Source organism: Eulemur rufifrons, chromosome 7, assembly GCF_041146395.1.
Source record: "Eulemur rufifrons isolate Redbay chromosome 7, OSU_ERuf_1, whole genome shotgun sequence".
In the NCBI taxonomy this organism is placed as follows: domain Eukaryota; kingdom Metazoa; phylum Chordata; class Mammalia; order Primates; family Lemuridae; genus Eulemur; species Eulemur rufifrons.
In genome coordinates, this window is record NC_090989.1 from 171,289,397 (window position 1) to 171,308,659 (window position 19,263).

General features: G+C 43.2%; 1 protein-coding gene across 5 annotated transcripts in view; it reads right to left on the reverse strand.

The window, feature by feature from the left end:
* LRIG1 (leucine rich repeats and immunoglobulin like domains 1) overlaps window positions 1–17,539 on the reverse strand; it is a 112,192-nt gene extending 94,653 nt beyond the window's left edge. For 4 of the 5 annotated variants that reach the window (XM_069476038.1, XM_069476040.1, XM_069476039.1 and 1 more), the window contains exon 1: window positions 16,687–17,511. In XM_069476038.1, coding sequence (XP_069332139.1) covers window positions 16,687–16,904 — 218 coding nt within the window. In that variant the 5' untranslated portion in view covers window positions 16,905–17,511. Of the gene's footprint in view, window positions 1–16,686 lie in introns of all 5 variants that reach the window. The other variant, XM_069476036.1, reaches the window with a different exon arrangement.
* Window positions 17,540–19,263: the final 1,724 nt, after the last annotated feature.

The following is a 19,263-nucleotide window of genomic DNA, read 5'->3' on the forward strand; positions in this document are numbered from 1 at the left end:
GAAATAAACATTTATTTATTCACAAGGATATCTACCAAAGTTTAGGAAAAACCCCCTAAATGTCCAATATCAGGGAAAGTTTAATTATGAGTTTTATAGTAAGTTTTATAATCTGTTATAAAACATCAAACTATATTTTTTAAGTATTTCAAGTCAGAGAAAATATTCATGATATTGAGTCTTTATGATATAACTCAAAGTATTTAACCTCAGACATTATTGGAAATTTATGCACCAAAGTGATATCACAGGATAATGAGATCAAGTATTCTTTTTTCTTTCATATTTCTTCTTTATTCAACAAATGCCTAACGTTTGTCACCAGGAAATTAAAAGTAATTAAAGACATGGTAACTATGCTAACGGGTCAATAGCAACACCCCCCCCACCCCGAGTATTCCAGCTCACTAGGGACAAAAAGATTCCCCACAGTATCACAGCCCAAGACCTCAGTAGCCATTAAAATAAACATGTGAGGCCAAGTTCACCAGGCAGAACACAGCTTCCCTTTGCCTCTCACTACCACCTCTGGGAGACTGCCCAGAGAGGAGCCGCGCGGAGCAGAGATCCTGTGTGTCTGAGGATGGGGTGGGAGCTATACCTCACATCTGTGGTTCACACTAACAGAGACCAGATTTAGAAGTCTAGCTGCCCAGAGTCTCCTGCCACAGAAGCTTCTATCCATCTATGTTGTTACTTTGGCTCGGTCCACTGAGAGCATGGTAACCTGCCCTTAGTGCTCTCACAACTCCCTCCGGTCAAGGAAAGCAGTCTTTCTCTCTGCCATCAGCAAAGAGGGAAGCTACCTTGGCCTGGTCATCCTTTTTGTCAAAGCAGAAGCCTCAGCAAAGTAACTGAGAGCCCAAGCAACCCAAGCCAGCTGCCTGGCGAGGGCTCAGCATAAACTGAGCGGAATAACCACAAGGGGAAGGGTGTCTAGACAGCCTCGGTCCATGTAAGAAGCCACCCTCCCCTGAAGTGTCAACTCTGGAAAAGCAGACTCCAAAGCTCGGCTGCAGCAAAAGAGCAGATGAGAGACCATGTCAACAGTTGGGAAAGGCACCGTGGGCTTCCTCGCCAAACGTAACACGGAGGATGACTGCCAAGTCTGGCCCACTTGCCAAGGACAGCCACCAGAGATCCAGCAGGGTCACGATGCCCAGGGGCCCCATGTGGGAGACAGTTCATTTCAGTGCTTAAACTAAAAATCAATTTAAGTGACAATACTTGCATATGGGATTAAAAAGCCACCTTCCCAAAATTCAGGGGGAATAAAAGGGCTGCCAATTCTTAAGGAGGCAGGTAAACAGCCTACATGTCATCTTTTCAACTTCGGTTCTATTTGTTTCATCTTCCTTTCCATTCTTCTAAGTTTCTCGACACTGATATTTTGGCGGGGCATGGAGGAAACTAAATACACCAAACAGGCAAGGTATATTTAGGAAATGTACAGACAGATGAGCCATGGGCGGCTAAGTTATTCCACTTGTTTGGCAAAGGTATTTCCATAGGACTTACAGGGTTATAAAGAATGAACACCAATATCTATATCTACATTAATATCTGTATTGCGCTTTTAATATGTTCCAGGCTTTGTGCTGGATCCTAGGAATGCAATGGTGGATCAGAAATAAAGCCAGGGCCTGCTTTCAGGGAGCTTACAGATTAATGGAGGAGTTTGGTATTAATCAAATATTCAAATGAAACTTCTGCATAAAGTACCACAGAATCCTCAAGATGGGAATCTAACTTAAAGGGATGTCAGCTATGGTTTCTAGGGGAAGAAACATTTAAGATAGATGAATAGGAGTCTGCAAGGCAAAGAGGGAAGAACCTCTCTCCCGGCAGAGGGAACAGAGGGTGAGGGACATGGGGCATGCGCAATATTAAGAGAGTCTGGAGAAAGCGCCAAGTGGTGGCTGAAGGACATGAAGCCAGGCAGGCTGGCGCGATGAAGCTGGAGAGGTGGGTGCTTTAAGCAACAGAATTTATGTGCTCCAATTTGTGACTCTGCAAAGACCCCTGCAGCTGGGGGTGAGGGGCAGTACAAAACAGATGTGAGTAAAAAGCTCTCTACTCCCCCTGAAGTCTGCAAAACACAGTGAAATAGTATAGAAGAAAAGTTTAACATAAACTGGTCATCCAAAATCATGGACAAATCCCACCTTCCTCCCTTCCATCTCTGCTGCATTCCTATTTTCTAAATGAAGGGTGGGGCAGTGTGTCACTGGTGGCCACAGCAGTCTCCCAGAACCACATACATCTCAGTGCCACACACCCCGAGGCATGCCAAGGGTTTCGGCTGAGTGTGAGCTCCGCCGGCAGGCTAAACTGTTTATATGTTCTTGAGTTAAAAATACACCACTAGGGTCCATGCTGACACCAGGGCTTTATCGTCAAGGCTGGCTGTGAGCTGGTTACACAAGGCCGGACTGTGACTCGTCCATCTCTTAGATGTGCCTCAACCTGCCAATTGTCTAACGATACATCCGTGAGATTATAATAAAGCCGCCAAATATACACGCATTTGAGAAAAACACTTTCCAAACCCAAGGATACTTTACTGTTTATAAATAGTTTACTTTTTTTGATCCCTGAGCCTATAATATTCGCAGTTGCTCCAGAAACCAAAGAAACATGGAACAGGAACACAAACCACAACCCAACAGAAACAATAAACAACAGATGGCAAGACATATGTGCATGCTACCACCCCTTCTCACCAAAGAGGCAAACCAAAAATGGATTTTGACACACAAGCCTACCAATGAAGCAGCATGCTCTTCAAGATCACATTCAAGACACGATTTACAGAGCACCAGCTGTGTGGCCAGAACTGTGCTAGGTGCTTTGAGCCACCAAAGAGCTGAAGGACCAATCACTGGCCTCAAGGAATTCATAGAGGTGAAAGGAAGGAAAGCAAGCAGGCAGTACTGGTCACAGTATTCTTTCTAGATACAAGCACAGAGATGCAGGTTTAGGTTCTCACTCTGGCAATAGACCCTGGGCAAGTTATTCAACTACTCTGGGCCTTATGTATAAAAACAGAGGCAATATATTATACTTCATAGGGTTAAAATGGTGATAAAATTAGTTAACACAGATGTATCTTGCTATAAAAGATGTAAACTGCTATTACTGCTATAGTTATAGAAAAAAACAGCTAACGTTCCTCAAGCTTCTGCTATGCGTTAGGCCCCATTCTAAAACTATTATTTCATTTTTGTCCTCATAACAAGCTTAGTGAGGTGGGCATAACAATTATCTTCATTTTATTTTATTTTATTTTATTTTTATTTCAGCTTATTATGGGGGTACATAAGTTTAGGTTATGTATGTTGCCCATGTCCCCCATCCCCCTGAGTCAGAGCTTCAAGCGTGTCCATTCCCCAGACAGTGCGCATTGCACTCATTATGTATATCCTCATTTTATATAAGAGAAAACTGAGGCAGAGTAAATTGCCAAGGTTACCCAGGCAGCAAGAGCTGCCTCTTATCACTGTGTCACCTAACAACAAGGCTGCTGTGTCCCCACAATCACCACCCCTCATAGCCAGACACAAGCAATGAAGGACTTCACAGAAGACCCTGAAACACCACATTGCTCTGCACTTTCCAATGCTGGGCAGGGCCTGAATTTATTTCAAGAGCTCAAGACAAATGTGCAAATAAATTCTGACTTTCCAGTCATATGTGCATTAACTAATGATTCTGATTAATTGATGTTTATGACCTTTAAAAAAAATGTCATCTGTCTCAAAACAGAGGAGAAGGGTCTCAGTAAATAAGTGTGGTGGTTATCATATTGCTTTCCATATATGGACACGTCTATTTTAGTATCACGGTCTCACGTCCAATCACTCTGCCAATTTCACCTCAATGCTAATATTTTAAAACTCTGACTAGAATTTTCCAACTACACTGTAACTTTAAGCTTTTGTGTTTCTTCTACATTTAAAAAGAATGCCATTTCCCAATATATAACTCCCAGATGTAGAATTCACAGATGATTCATCTCACAGAACAAGTGTTCTGAGACATCAGCTCCAAATAGAGGAAAAACTTGGAATTCCCTTCTCCCTCAAAGTTAAAACTCGCCTAGATCTGCTTTGCTCAACAAAGTTTGTTTTCAATTATATTTCCAAATTCTTTTAGCAATAACTGCATGGCGTCTGGCACCAACACATCTGATTCTTTGAAGTGGTTCTCAAGCAGAAAGTAGAAAATAAAGAGAAATAGCAGAGGAAGGGAGGGCCATCCATAATTTTTGTTTTAGGTCAAATATTCTCTCCAAAAGTTCTGACATATAAAATCAGACAAACCACAAGCTATGTCTTCCTATTGAGGGTCCACACTGCAAGGAGCCCCAGCAATCGAAGACAGCCTCTGAGTTCACCCCTTTACCCATCAGCTGGCTCTTGAGGGGAAAACAGATCCCCAGCACAAAGCAAAAGGACTTTTTACTCCTTATATCTGAATTCCAAAAACACTTCTGTTAAGTCCTTCACACAGGCCAATCAGGAATAATCACACTTTAGGGGTAAACCTCAGAACCCCTTTGAGAAACAATGAGAACTTGGGATCCTTTCTGCCCTGAAAGATGTACCAAGAGCCAGGAAAGAAGGTGTAAGGCAATAAACAAATAATTATCAAGGGATTTCTAGGTACATGAAACTGAACAATCCTTGCTGCTTTCAAGTCTAAGTGGAGAAAAAAAAAAGACGGGGTGTGTGAAAAGTTACCTACTCAGACAGACACAGAGAATCCTCTGGGAGAAGACAAGACATAAATTATAAATTCACCAGAACGAGATCAAGTGAGTAACAGAATGTCTGACACTGACATAGCTTGTGGAAGGGTGGGAAGATCATTTGGCCTATTTTGATCTCAGAAAGCACAATGGAAAAGGTCATCTTTGGGTCTTAAAGGGAGAATGGTTTTTTTAAAGTCTAGTTTTTTGGACTATTCCCATTGGTCCTAAAGTAGTCCCTAATTCTTGTTAAACTTCTGTTAAGAAGTTCCAAGCCACTAATTGTACCTCCAACTTCACTGCGTTTTAGTTGTATCCCCCAACAAAGCTCCAAATTCCAAGCATTTGTTCTGAAGAAAAAAACAGGAAAAAAACAAAAAAACAAAACACCAAAGGTCCTATGAAAATGTACATGATAAAAAACGAATGGAAGAATGAAAAAAGCCCAAGAATTTTCACTGAAGGCACCAGCAAATTCCATGTGGAAGAAAGGTGCATATTCAGAACATGGGAAATAAAAGTTCACTGATGCTGCATGATAAATAAAATCTTTTAAGGAGTCCAACTACTGTCATAATTGTCAAGATTTTCAAAAACAATGTTTAACCAGAGGAGTCAATACAAACCAAGGTAGATGGATAAATTTGGTATGAACCTGACCAAAAACAAAGAGACTTCAAAATTGGAGAAAGAAGCCACTGGGCTGTACATATTAGGCTGCTGAGCTTTTGTCTTGAAAGTACACACAAAGGATCTCCCTGGTAAAAGGGGTGAAGGATACTCTGGTGGCAAGCTGGCTCACAAAGGACAGACAACATGGTGGTAGCTGCCCTTCCTGTGGCTGCTACTATTGAAAGTTACAGACAGGCCATCTAGTCTTTACGTCAGTTTATCAGCATTGCCTACAACTTCACTCATCCCAACTGTTCACGGAAGGCCTGCTTGAGAGAGATGTTGCCTGAGGTGGCCCTAAGAAAGGCTCTAAGAAAATGACCCTTTGGAAAAACATGCAATTGATTTATTTGCCTTTTTTTTTTTTTAACTTAAGTTCTTAAAAAGCTAAATCAAAGCTCTAAAGTGGATCTGCACCAGCTTCCATAGTTTTGTTTGGGCCAGAGGGGAAAGGGAGGCAATATTAAAAAATAAAAGATGACTTTCTTCTTTGTGGTCTATTCGATTCCCTTCAATAGCACCCAAAGGCCCACAAATGGGGCCCTCATTGAGACTCTCACTCTCCCACGTGTATCCCTTTCCTTTTCCCTTTGCTGCCCATTTGAGGATTTCACTTAGAAGTACCAAACATTCAAAGACCACTTTTAAGTAAGTTGTATTTATTCTTACCATCCAGTGAGCTATAAAGTTTATTCCCTCTTTGCATCAATTAGGATAAAATCATAAACCTGAAAATGAGGAGTCTTAGAAGTTACATATCCCTCTATAGACAGGAAATTAAGTGACTAGCCCAAGGTCACACTGCCAGTCAACGGCAGAGCAGGGACAAAACCCTAAGGTCACCTGAGGCCCAGTCATGGGCTAATTTCCCATTCCACCACATTCCTGCCTTTGTAGCTTTAAGAAAATAATTTTTTTCCCTTTATTTAGCTCAATAGTTTTTAAATTCCTCTTTAATAAAGACCTTTTTAAGAAACCTAATGAAAATACGGGTTCCTTTCTGCCCAGAAAGATATTCTGGGTACCAAGAGTTCACATACAATAATAAAGTTCCCCCGACTCCCAAGTAAATAACAATTGATGTCAGTCACTAGGACAGTCCAGAATTGAATATAATTTAATCATTTCTAAGTATTGTTTCAATGAACTTATGAAAGAATCTAAACATCTCCACAGAAGTGTTCCTGATTTTTCCATTGGTAAAGCAGAGCCCTGGATGAGGCCAAACCACCCATGGCTAAGAGTCCTACACAGACTCCAAATCTGAGAAAACAGTCAGAGGAATTTGGGATGAGGCAGACATTAATAGCTACAGAACATGTCAGTTTGCTTTCTGGGCCTCCTCTCCTCCAAAATGGACGAAACCCTGTTCCATTCGAGCTGCAGCTTCTGCATCCATCACTTCGTTGCATCAACAACCCACTTCCTGGAAGCAACAAGCTCTTCTGGCTGTTTATAAGTTTTGCAAGCACTGGGAGCTTGTGTGCCAGAAACTCACACCAGCCCAGGTGGAGGAAGGAAATCACAGACACACACAAAAATTCTTTTTAATTAAAAATAAAATGAAAACTAAGATGTCGGCATGATGCTAGATCAAGGTACTGTACTGCTGAAATCAGATGGAAGAATGAAGTTCTCCTAAATTGCAAAATAGAACTTAAATTTGTAGTCAGAATCTCTCAATTGTAACTTTTTCTCCCCCATAAACTTTTCTTAAATCCTTGGGAGTGCACTTCCACTTTTCTAAACAGAGAACCCACTGTAAATGATATCTAATCAAATATATAAATTTAATTAAGCTTCATAGATCCACAAGTATAACCTATGTTGGACAGCTTTTAAAACCACTGCACACTCCATAATCTACCTGGAATTAGATTTTCACAGGTAGAATATGGAAATCATTCTATAAACCATGATAAAGTGAATGAAACTTGGAGGACTAGTAACCCCCATTCAGATTCCTAATTAAGTTGCAGCCAGGACCAATTCTATTCTAATGGAATCCCCTAACCAACAAAGTAGCTAAGGGGAAATTAAACTATGGACTTCTACACAACAAAACAAACCATTCAGCAGCTTCTTGACAAGCATTTTTGAATCTGTGTGAAGTTTAAATCAAGCACAGAGGGTTCCAGGAACCTATTTCTTTGCTTTTTGAGGATTTTCTTACAGGGTGCCTCCAGCTCTATTTAAAGCAGCCTCAAGTAGCCACAGCTGGAGGGTCAGGCTTTGCAAAGTAAACAATAGTTAACTCAATTCAGACTCATGACTTAACTATAACCAATGGCTAATTATCCCTCTATTAAACAACAATATCCAAAATATCACTTTTTAAATGATCCATTCCACTCGTAATTATGTATGTTCACTAATGGATTCTAACCAACAATTAACAGCTTGATAGAAACCTCCCAATTTAAAAGCTACTCCAAGAGAAAGGAAAGCTAATCAGAACTGCCCATTGTTCTAGGACAAAAGAATTTTATAAGTACTCCCACAAAAGAAAAAAAAAAAAAACCTGTATTTTGAGAACGTATAAATTAGAGTGCATACAGTACGTGCCCGATAAACATTCTGTAAATATACAGCTTACCAAAATTCCCTTTGGAAAAACAGTTAAGAGAAATGTCAACTTTTTTGTTAATTTTTTTTTTCAAATTCACATTTCTTAAAACCACCCTACAGTGAATAGTATGGCATGTGAATGATCTCTCAATAAAGCTGTTAATAAAAAAAAGCCTATATATTTGCAGATGAAATGATATGCCTTAGACTTACTTCCAAAAAACTGGGAAGAGAAGTGTACTGGGGCATATATCAGACAAGAAAGGCTACAGGTTGATGACTGCTGAAGGTGGATGACAGGGACAAAGAGTTCTTACATTATTCTATTTGTGCAGATGCTTGCCTATCTGCAGTATAAAAAGATAAGAAAAAATACCTTATACCAACAAAAGTGAGTTAGTTTATTTAAAGTACCTGACTGCACATCAAATGTTCTCTTAATTCAGAATTTTTTAAAAAATCAAATTGTACAAGAGAAAGAAGCTGTATCTGCAACAGCCTACTTCCCAATCAGTGGGGAGCTTTCACTAAGCAGAGACCAGCCTGACAATTCCTTGTTACCCAACCCAAAGTGGTACTGCTTGAGATACAAATGCTTTCAAACAAAGAGCACTGGAACTACAAGATTTGGAACTAAAGCAAGATTATCTACCCCCACCCCCACCCCCAGTTCAGAAGTGCTCAATCCTTCTCATTGTATCTAACAAGCTATCATCAAGTAGATAATCCAGAAGAAAGAATTTATGAGTGCAATATATGCTCTGACCAGGATAAGCAGTAAATTATTTGAACAGCAAATTATAAATTGGTGGAAGGAGCAGAGGGGAGGGATGGGGGGCGGGGACACTTGCTAAATGCTGCGTAAAGGAGTCTTAGAAGATAAAATTCAGGGGGTTATCAGCTAAAAATAAATAAATAAATAAAAAGAAGAAGAAACCCTTCTGTTATCTCCACCTTGTTTCTCAACATCCAGTTAGTTCTGCATGGGGGAGAGACTCTCACTCATTTCATTCATTTTTCTTCCTAATAATCTGAGACCTTGAGAAAAGAAAACACCTGCAGATCATAAAAGATTAGAGACCTGTGCACCACAGAAGTTTAAAGAATAATAAATGCAAAGCACTTAAAAAGAGACAGGCCATGCTATCTTTAAGCCCTCTGAATGCCACCTTTTGCCAAAACAAACTGAACAAGTAGTGATTGGAACCCGCATCCTGGTTCATAAGGAAACCAAGATGTATTAGGACTTGCAGAGATGAACGGATTGGTTGTTCGCACAATGGGCCTTACCGGTTATGCTAGATTAAATAGTAATAAAGATGCAAACAATCGTAGCCGTTCATGTGGGCAAGGCTGTGAATCATGGCCTTTCACTGGGGAAGGAACTCAGGTACAGGTGCACAAGGAGCAACAGCAAACGGTAAACGGCTTTTCAGGTGGCATCCTTGCCAAATTCCTCAAACGACCCTGTGTTCACTGCCCGTGTCCTCTGCAAAGTTACCATTCGATTGTAAATAGATCAAAACAAATGAAAAATGTTCTCTGCATACAACTCAACTATTGTCTCCCCTCCCTCCTCCCCCTCCTCCCTCAAGTCCTTCCAAAGAGAAGTGGGTACAGTGGATTCAGCCAGCCCTAAACTCTGAAACCTAACCCTGTTTTGAAGAGCGCACCTGCATTTTTCCAAGCTATTGACTGAGAGGCGCTACTTGCATCTTGGTAGGGCTCAGTTTCAATGAAACCCTGGGAAATAATAGGATAAAATGATTAGCTTAAGGGCCTCTCATTTCCCTGCCTCCTCCTCATACCCCACCACCTCCCAAATGGATAATGCTAAATAGACAGAAGTATTTGTACAACTGGAATAGATTTATAAACTAACTTAATAATTTCTGCTAATTATATAATTTGCTGCAACTGTTCATAGCTTCCCTCCTGTTCATCTGAGATTTCCAAGGTCACATGAAGTTTCATGTGTTGTACTTTATTCCTATTACCAAAAGTCTTACAGGAGAAGGCTGCCCTGCCATCCTCCCACCTCAAAAGACTCCTTCATATCACAAATGTAAACTTTTCCCAGGAAAGCCCCCATCACCAGGAAATCTGACTTGGAAAGACTGGCTGTGAGAGAGGACGCAAAAACTGAGTTACTGAGCCCTTAACCTTCCAACTGTGCTCTGGAATCATCACCAAGTTGCTGGGTCCACACTGGGGAACTTGGCTAAACACATGCATCATCTAACTTTGTTCTCACACATGTAGTTGGTAAAGGTGCCAGGAATGGACCACAGAAGTAACTTTCAACTCTTTTACCACATCAAGGGTGTGGGCTGGGTGTGAGCACCAGGGATGAGGGCCCCTGCACACTTAACAGCGTAAAAGTGAAGAAAGCTTCATCCTTATCCACCCTTTCCTCCAATCAATAACCCAAACAGAGACCAGGGGACAGTTGAGTAGCAAATGCCTATTCAGAGGATATAAAGAACTAAAGGAAGGAAATGGAGAGCACAACTCTCAAGGAAATGAAAAAATGGCTTTTAAAAAAAATGGAATGAATTTTTTTTTTGAGACGAGGGTCTTGCTATGTTCCCTAGGTTGGAGTGCAGTGGCTATCCATAGGCATGGTGATAGCCCACTGCAGCCTCAAATTTCTGGCCTCAAGCCATCCTCCTGCCTCAGCCTCCTAAGTAGCTGGGACTACAGACACATCATGCCACCGTGCCTGGCTCTAGAATGACTTTTATAAGCAGACTGAATTTATAACTTATGTTTTAGAAGATTATGCATAAAGTCCTTGGATAAAAAACACAGATACAGTACTAAATTATATAACAGTATAGATACATAAAGCATATAAAGCCTTTGGATAAGAAAAGTTCACAAGCATACTTGCCCTACAAAAAAGTGACATAAATTGGGCAACTTCCAATTAGACCATCTACAAACTGCAATTTTAATGTTTTCTGCAAACTTTATTGCTCCATCCATTCATTTTGCTTAATAACAACAATGGCCATGTATCAAGTTCTTCAGAAAATTTCTCAGCCCCAGTCATAATTGACCAATTAATTAGTCAGTCTGGACTACTATTCTAAACTCTGCAACTATATAAAATTCTTTTGAGCAAAAAATAAATACAAGTTCCAGAGGATAAACTATGGTAAAAAAAAAAAAAAAAGTTTAACCTCTGGTCTTCAAAGTCCTCTATTTCTTTGCAGAGGAGATAAGAACAGACCTGAGTTTCTTACTGATTGCCACATTTTAACTTGAAACAAAAGCAAAAGATAATCACATTTCTGACACACAACAAGAACTGAAGCCCTGAAGCAGATGGAATGAACCCCACTGGCTCAATGTCATGCTTAAGTTATGAAAAATAACACTAACGGTCCCTAAATTTCCCACAGGCTGATGAACATTCAAGATTTTTAGATATTTCTCCTCCTCTGCCTGGGAATTTTTTCTCCACCCCTCCTCCCTCTTGTCTCAAGACAATGCCTTCAGCCTTTGAAACTGCATCCATTATAAACAGCTCTGAATATTAACACAGCCCAGAGTCCTGTTCGCTTTTAAAAGACCCCCAGGGTTTCAAATTGCAGTCACTGAGGAGGGGGAAGGTCCCCAGTGGGTAAATGTCACCAAGTATATTCAAAAGGAATTGAAAGTTAGGTTTGCTCAGGAAACTTAAAGTCCTTCTACCTATGGGGTGAGTCAGAAGAATCCTTTTTATGTTTTAAACAAATGAGGAAAAGAAGAAAAAAACCCTGGTACAACCAACATCCATTACTGCTTATAGCAATTTTCAGTTCAATGAATCCCTTCTCTAGTTTGCCCTCTCCTGTGGATGTCACTTTTAAAATAACCATAGGCTATTTTAAACAACCTCCCTCTAGCCCTCCTATCTATTAATAACAAACCTTCAGGGCTTTAGCAGGTGCACAACACTGGGCCAGGTGCACTGTTAAGTCATACAAAACCCTACTGCGCTCTCTGGCATTCCTGTCCACCCTGAAAGAGAGGATGCTGAAAAGACTTTGCACCAAGGAGACACCTCTGCAGAATGGGGGAGAGACCCTTTTATTGTGAGCATGGTGTCTGGGGGAGAGAGAGGTCAGCCAGAGGCCGTCCCCACATGCTCAGGGAAGCTGCAAGGGGAACCCAGGCAAAGTAATTAACACTGGAGGGAGGGAAACGTTCAGCTCACTGTGTGGAGCTGGGGAAGCCAGCACATGGGGACATTCACCAGGAACCAGCAATCATCACACTACACTGAATCTTCTTCATATTTCTGAAGACATTCCCAAGAATTACTGCTGATAATACATTCAAAAATCCAAAGTTTGTGAAATCTAGTAACCAAATGTGGTTATGAAAAGAGAAAACACACTACTTTTTAAAACAGTCCCTTGAAAAGGAGGGCAGGAACAGATCTGACATATCCCAAAGGTAAGAGGGACACTGTGTGTCAATATAGAATTAATTTATATTAGTCCCTGAGGGGTCTCTGGACACACCCTAATTTTCGGACTACACAAAAATTACATTTTATGGCTATAATCTCACATCACCAAGACTTAAACAGTATGCCTTTCTCTCAAGGCAACCAATATTACTTGCCAGAAACCTCCTCTTACTCGAAAAAGGTTATCAGAGCCCTAGCAACAGACAAGTTCTTCACCATCAAGAGGGAAGTGAGGCTAGCCTTCTGACATCTGTTGCAAAGAAAAGGACTCTGAGCTCAAGGTAAAGCTCCCTAAAACTCTGAGAGCACTTGCACGTTTCAGATTTTTTTCTTGGCCATTACCCTGTGTTTAAAACACTCCCTATTCCAAACAACCCCTTGCCCGTCCCACAAATCAGAAGATGTTGAAGGTCTGTTCAGTTCTTCTTAAGTGATATGGTGACACAGAGGAAAATGGGCAGAAAGGAATATTTCAGGACCATCCATACAACAATCCACTTCTAAAAAAAAAAAAAAAAAAAAAAAAACAAAACACCACAAATTGAATCTCAGTTTAGTTCTGAAACAATCTGGTCATCTGCACTTTAAAACTAATTTGCATAAACAGGATGGGAAGTATTTTCCAAACCCTTAATTCACAATGCCCTACACACCTGGGCCTTCAAGCACAGCTGTAAAATTTGAAAGACAAAGGCCTTCTTTGCTTCACAACTAGCATTCTACCATAGTTTGTGTTTATTTTCTAAAGTAATCATATAAGCACCACTTCTGTGACAAAACTGGCAAGGTTAGATTTAAGCTACTGGGTTTGGTATTGCAAACACATAGGACAAAGAGACTCAAATCAATAAATTCATCTTAATGTGGCTTGGGATAACCACATTTGGTGTCCTTTCGCGAATGTCCTCGCTTTTGAATGCCCTGTCATCTTCCCTCCACACTGAGAACAAAAATCAAGGTTTGTTCTTCCTCCCTTCCCAATCTTAATCAGCTATCATTCAGCTATCAGAACTTTTAAACTGCAATATTTTGTGACTAAATACTGTGCTCAAATTTATGCCACAGGTAAGAGTCTAAGGTAACTTGTATTTAATACTTATTAGCTTCTGAAATCATGTTCTCAAAAATAATTTCAAAGAAAGCAAACATCTGAGTTCAACTTCTTCTAAGGTTCTGGGAAGTTGAAATAAGGCTTGGCAATGGCTTGGTGCTATTTATGAATGTGCTGGTTGGACTGTGCCAGTCTCACCTACGTAATGGGACGGGAGACTCAGTTATGGCGTGACTACTACAACTATAAGTTATTGTGCTGAATAAATTATCCTCAGGCCCCCGGGAACAGGAACAAAACAATATTCCCCTCTATCAGCTCCATTCTGTTTCTTCTATTCACAATGCATTTACATTCACTATTTAAAAGTTTTACTTTCTTTGTTAGGCCCAGTGGCAACTTCAAAATTAGATGCACTGTTTACAAAAGCAAAAAAAAAAAAAAAGCGGGGCGTGGTGGCTCACACCTGTAATCCCAGCAATCTGGGAGGCAAGAGGATGGCTTGAGCTCAGTGAGTTTGAGACCAGCCTGAACAGCAAGATCCCGTCTCTACTATAAACAGAGACATTAGCAGGGTGTGGTGGAGAGAGTCTGTAGTCCCAGCTACTCGAGAGGCTGAGGCAGGAGGATCACTAGAGCCCAGGAGTTTGAGGTTGCAGTGAACTATGATGACCCCACTAAACTATAGCCCTGGGTAACAGAATGACACCCTGTCTCAAAAAAAAAAAAAAAAAAAAAGTCCCATAAAGCCACAGGTCCCGTGCTATCTCAAACCCACAGCCTGAAATTGTTTGAACTAGTTGCAGTAAATCTAGTTCATAGGATTATAAACTAGCTCAAAGCATTTTCTAGACACAATGGACTTGGAGGGTGTAAACCTGGTGAAACTTCAAGATATTTTATTATATTAAATACAGAGAATTTCTCCCCTAAAGTCTGACTGAATCTTAGGCAGAAATATAAGCAGTATAAATATTCTTATGGAAATTTCAGAATAAGACTAGTGGTTTAAATTGAGAAATCTTAAGTCCAGGGGAAAAAAGCCACATTTGCTTGATTTTTCCTTAATCAGAAATAACTTCACAAATGCTTTTCAAAGAATAGCTATTTTGTATTATACACTGTGTCGCCACATACTAACCAGAAATTGCATTGCTCACATCTTAAAATCTAATCAGGTAACATCATAATCAGTTTAATTAAGTCTAGTGAGGCTCAAAATACTCAGTTTGGTATTTATTGATCATCAAATGTGTGAGTAAAACAGAAAGATTGCAAGTTTAAAGGTATTTACGCTAATGTCACTCCTAGGCAACAAAAAGTCTAAAAAAAACGACCAGTATGTTTTGCTCCAAAAATTAAAGGGCAAGGCAAAGTCAATCTTGTGACCACAGGGAAGTGCAAATAAGAGGACACCCTGTCCTCTCTCGGAAGTTACCGCTTCATAACTAAGTGCCTTCCCCACAAAGCCACTGACACATGGCATTGGGAGTCAGTCTTCCAACAGGTGAACACTTAAGAAGTTAATCTGATTCTGCCCACATGATTCTATTAAAAAAAGAAAAAAACTACCTTAAGTATGTAAAGGAAAAAAAAAAGTCACAAAACCCTAGACTGCCTCAGCTAAATAAAACACTGCCTACGGCAATACTGGGCTCTATCTCCCAGTACTTAACACAGCTACTGCCTGTGTTAAAACTCACCCTGTGACCACTGATTTTCACTGTCAGTGAATTCCCCAGAAGCAGCAGATACTGAAGAGAAAACCCAACTTAACCAAAGGGTCCTGGCAAGCTTCAGAACTCTGTAGTACTTGCTCATGGGCAGGGAGTCTCTTGGACCGTGTAAAAAGATCCATGCCCCATTTTGAGAGGTACAAGATCTTCACATTAGAAAGGAATTAACTTCTCTTCTTCCCCTCACCACAGCCAGATAACCAACCAGACCACATTTTCTTCCATCAAGCCACAAATGTTGATTAAAACTTGTGTCACCAGTTTCGATTCTCTTTTTTAAACAGCGAATGTCATGCCTGAGGTTACTACTGTCCCTCTTCTGTGTTCTAGGAAAGACGTCCAATTATTCAACTGAAAAGTTGACTGTTCAAGCTAGGCCTTTTCTAGAAGGTACTAATAACTCTACAGAGATGCTAATTACTGATAACGCGACAGGATTTGACTCATGGACCAGATTTTTCAGAACCAGAAGAAGGCTATTCTGTTCTACCATGCTTACAGAACTCTAATGTCTTTTTTTCCTGCCAAATCTCCTGTAAGAAGTGTCCCATTAAGTTCTAATAGGCCAAAATCCTGACAGCAGAGAAAAGAGCCTCTTTCCGGTGAAACAAACTCTGCTTAAATCAGCCAAGCCCCTGGAACCCTCTCCTGAAGCAGGAGTGTTCCAAAACTAATTTGCACCATTTATGGAGGACAAACTCTTGATGGTGGGCCCCACCCCACTGGATCATCAAGCCCAATGGGGCCCTAGGGAACAGACAGGAAGGGTCTGGAACACAGTTCCCTAAAATGCCAACCAGGCGGAAAAGGACAAACTCCCAGTACTCACAGATCTCTAAGAACTGTCAAGCCCTCTAACTTGGGGGTCGCGGAGGAAGGCTGCTTTCTGCCCTAGCCAGAGCCAAGTCAGGCCACTGTGGTCCTCAGGGATCAAGAGGCGGGTACGCACACACTCTCTCTAATAAATAATGTAAATGAAAGACTGGAGCCAAGAGTCACCTTCATTCATTACCCACTGGAAGACCAAGGAACTCAGACACCAAAGAGTAGGATTACAGGAGAGGAAAAAGGAAACACATACCCCCAGACCCCCACAGCGACTTCCTCACACTCTGCCCCAGACGCTTCCCACCCACCCACACACACACTCTCACCTCCAGACTCCCACTCACTGACCCGCAAGTCGCCCTCGCGACGTTCACTCGCTCACCTCCAAACCTTCACGACCCACGCTCGCTCACCTCCAGTCCCCTGCAGACTCTCACGTCCGCCCGCTCTCGCCCGGGCCCCCACGCACGGTCTTCACCTCGGCCACCCCACGCTAGCAGTCTTCCGGCCCACACAACTCCACACACAGAACCTAATCCGCACCCTCTTCTCGGGTAAGAACCCCCGTCACCCCGTCCCCAAATGACAGCGCAGGGGCGGCGGAAAGGGAGGTACTCACAGGCTCCGCGTCCAGGAGGGCAGGTCCCCGGGCAGCGCCGCCAGCCCGCGCCCGCCGCAGTCCAGAGACTCCCCAGCGCAAGTGCAGGCGGCCGCGCAGGGCGCCCGCGGGCCAGCCACAGCCGTCGCCGGCTCCAGCCGAAATAGCAGCAGCCACAGGAGGAGAAGGCAAGGCAAGCGGCGCGGGGCCCCGAGCGTTCCCCGGACCGGCCGCGCCATCTTGTCTGGAACGCGCTGCGAACTCCGGGCGCGGGGACTGTGGGGTCCCAGGCGGCCGCAGGCGCGGGCGGGCCCGCGGGGGCTGCAGTCGGCACTAGGCTCCACGCCGGGGCATGGCCACCGGCACAAGTTCTCTCCGCAGCTGCGGCTCCGACGCTCAGCGGGCCCCGGGTGCACGGGCCGCTCCGCAGCACCCGGCCGGGGCCGCAAACCCCGCGCCCATTCGGGCCGACCCGCCCGCGCTCGCTGCGAACCCCGCAGATTCAGGCTAGGGGTGCTCAGCCGGCGCTCCTTGTCTTCCCGCCGCGCTCTTGGCCGGTTCCTGAGCCCCCGCGCACACCAAGTGCCGCTGCCGACGCCGGCCCAGGGCAGTGCCGCTGCCGCTGCTGGAAGGAAGACGCTCAGTCCCGCAGCCCGAGCTCGGCGCCGACGGGCATCTTCCTCTCGCCTTGGAGAGCAAAACTGCAAACCCCGGGCTCGACGGCGCGGCCAGCCCCGCGCTCGGAGGGCCCCGTGCGCCCCGCTGTCCCAGTGCCGTGGGCAGAGCGCGCGCGCAGTCCCGGGTGCCGTACGGCTCCTCCACGCAGCGAGGACCCCGCCGACCTCGCGGCCGAACAATCAGCCGCTTGCCTCTAGTCTCCCGGCCGCCCAGCCCCGGTTGGTCCCCCAGGCCCCGCCCCGGCCGCGCGGCCTCACACACCCCCTCGGCTCCGCGCCCCGCGGCCGCCTGCGGGCCCACGTTGGATGCTTTGCAACAGCGCCCCGCCACGCCCCCCGCCTGCTGCTCATTGGCTATCGAAGTCCAGCCTCGAGGGCCATTGGAACGCTCACCAGGATCCCGCCCCTCCAGCAACGCCGGCCACCCCGCCCCCACACTCTTTTCCCACCCGAGGTGTGAAGGGCGGGGGACTGGGAGGAGAAAGGGAGGGACGGCCCCCGCCTCTTAAAGGAGACGTACAGCTGTTGGTGGAGAAGGGAGACTCCAGCTGGGAAAGGAGGCGTAAAGATATGCCCTCTTCGTCTAGAAGAAGCGAGAAAGTTGGTTAAGAGGGTAACGCCCCCACACTGGAACTGTCTGGCCCCGAGGTTTTTTTCCTCCTTCCCTGGCTGCAAGCAGGACCGCGGATTTACAGCAAATCCACACCCATTTACCAGGTGCCTTCCAGGGGCAAAGACACAGGTTTAAAACTTAACACACTTCCTCTGATTGGGACATTCTTAATTATTTCATTAGGGGTGGCCCCCTTTCTTCTCAAACAGCCTGGAGCTCATTTCTGCTCTTTATTCGTTCTTGACGACTTAAATCCCTCTATATGTCCTTAATTACCAGAATGAATGTGTAAATGCAGAAACCAAGTCTCAAAGGTGCACCTCCCTCCCCTGCCCCGAGTTAGTTGAAGGGTATTTCTGGAAATGCTCCGGCCTTTGATAAAAGGGTTTCCTTGTTATTATTGTTGTTCGTTTGTTTTGTTTGTGTGTGTGAGTGTATGTGTGTGTGTTTTAAGTCAGAGCATTTTAAAGTCGGTTTCAAGAAGTCATAGTTACAGTACGCCTAAAAGACAGAATAAAAGGAAAACCAGTTACTTCTAACTTTGGCTGTTTGGCTCTTACACATCAGAATATAGCAGCCATGTGTTATATGACAGTGCACGAAAACAGTAAGGCAGACACACACACTCTTTATGAAAAAAAAAAAAAAAAAGTAAAAGATTAGCACTGTAATATATAGCTGCCCCTCTGGGCGTTTTGGTTTGCCAGTGTCTCATATCCCTACCAAGAGTAAGTTTCTAACAAAACTGCACACATTGTCAGGAAAATTAAGCAGGTCAAATCTGTTGAAAAACATTTGCTACAGCACATTAAATCTGAGTTGTGTTTTATGGAACTGAGGGGAAGGAGATGTTCCTCAGGAAGAAAAGCAAAAAAAAAAAAATGTTAATTCTTTTATTCCACTGTTAGCACATTCTAAGGGATTTGCTTTAATTGAAGAGCACTAAATGTGTTAAACTTTCCCTCCACTGTAAGATCACCTCTTTTCTTTAACCAAAGTTTGGTCTGGGCTTGGTAGTCAAGTGGTTGCTGGTTGCCTTTCTTATCCTTTCCTAGCCTCTTTTTCCTCCTTCCCCTTCTGATTCATTATGCCCTGAGATAATGGTGCCTCATTTTTCTTTCTCTTTTCTTCTTCTGCTTTTTTTTTTTTGTATGATCTTAGCAGTGATGCCCAAAGCAGTGTTCAAATATGTGTGTAAATCAATTCAAATCTGATTCCCAAGAAATGTTAGTGGAAAAATTCTGCACCTGACCCATTCTACCCAAGACTTTAAGCAGCTTTTATGTTTCATTCGTAATCCATATAAAT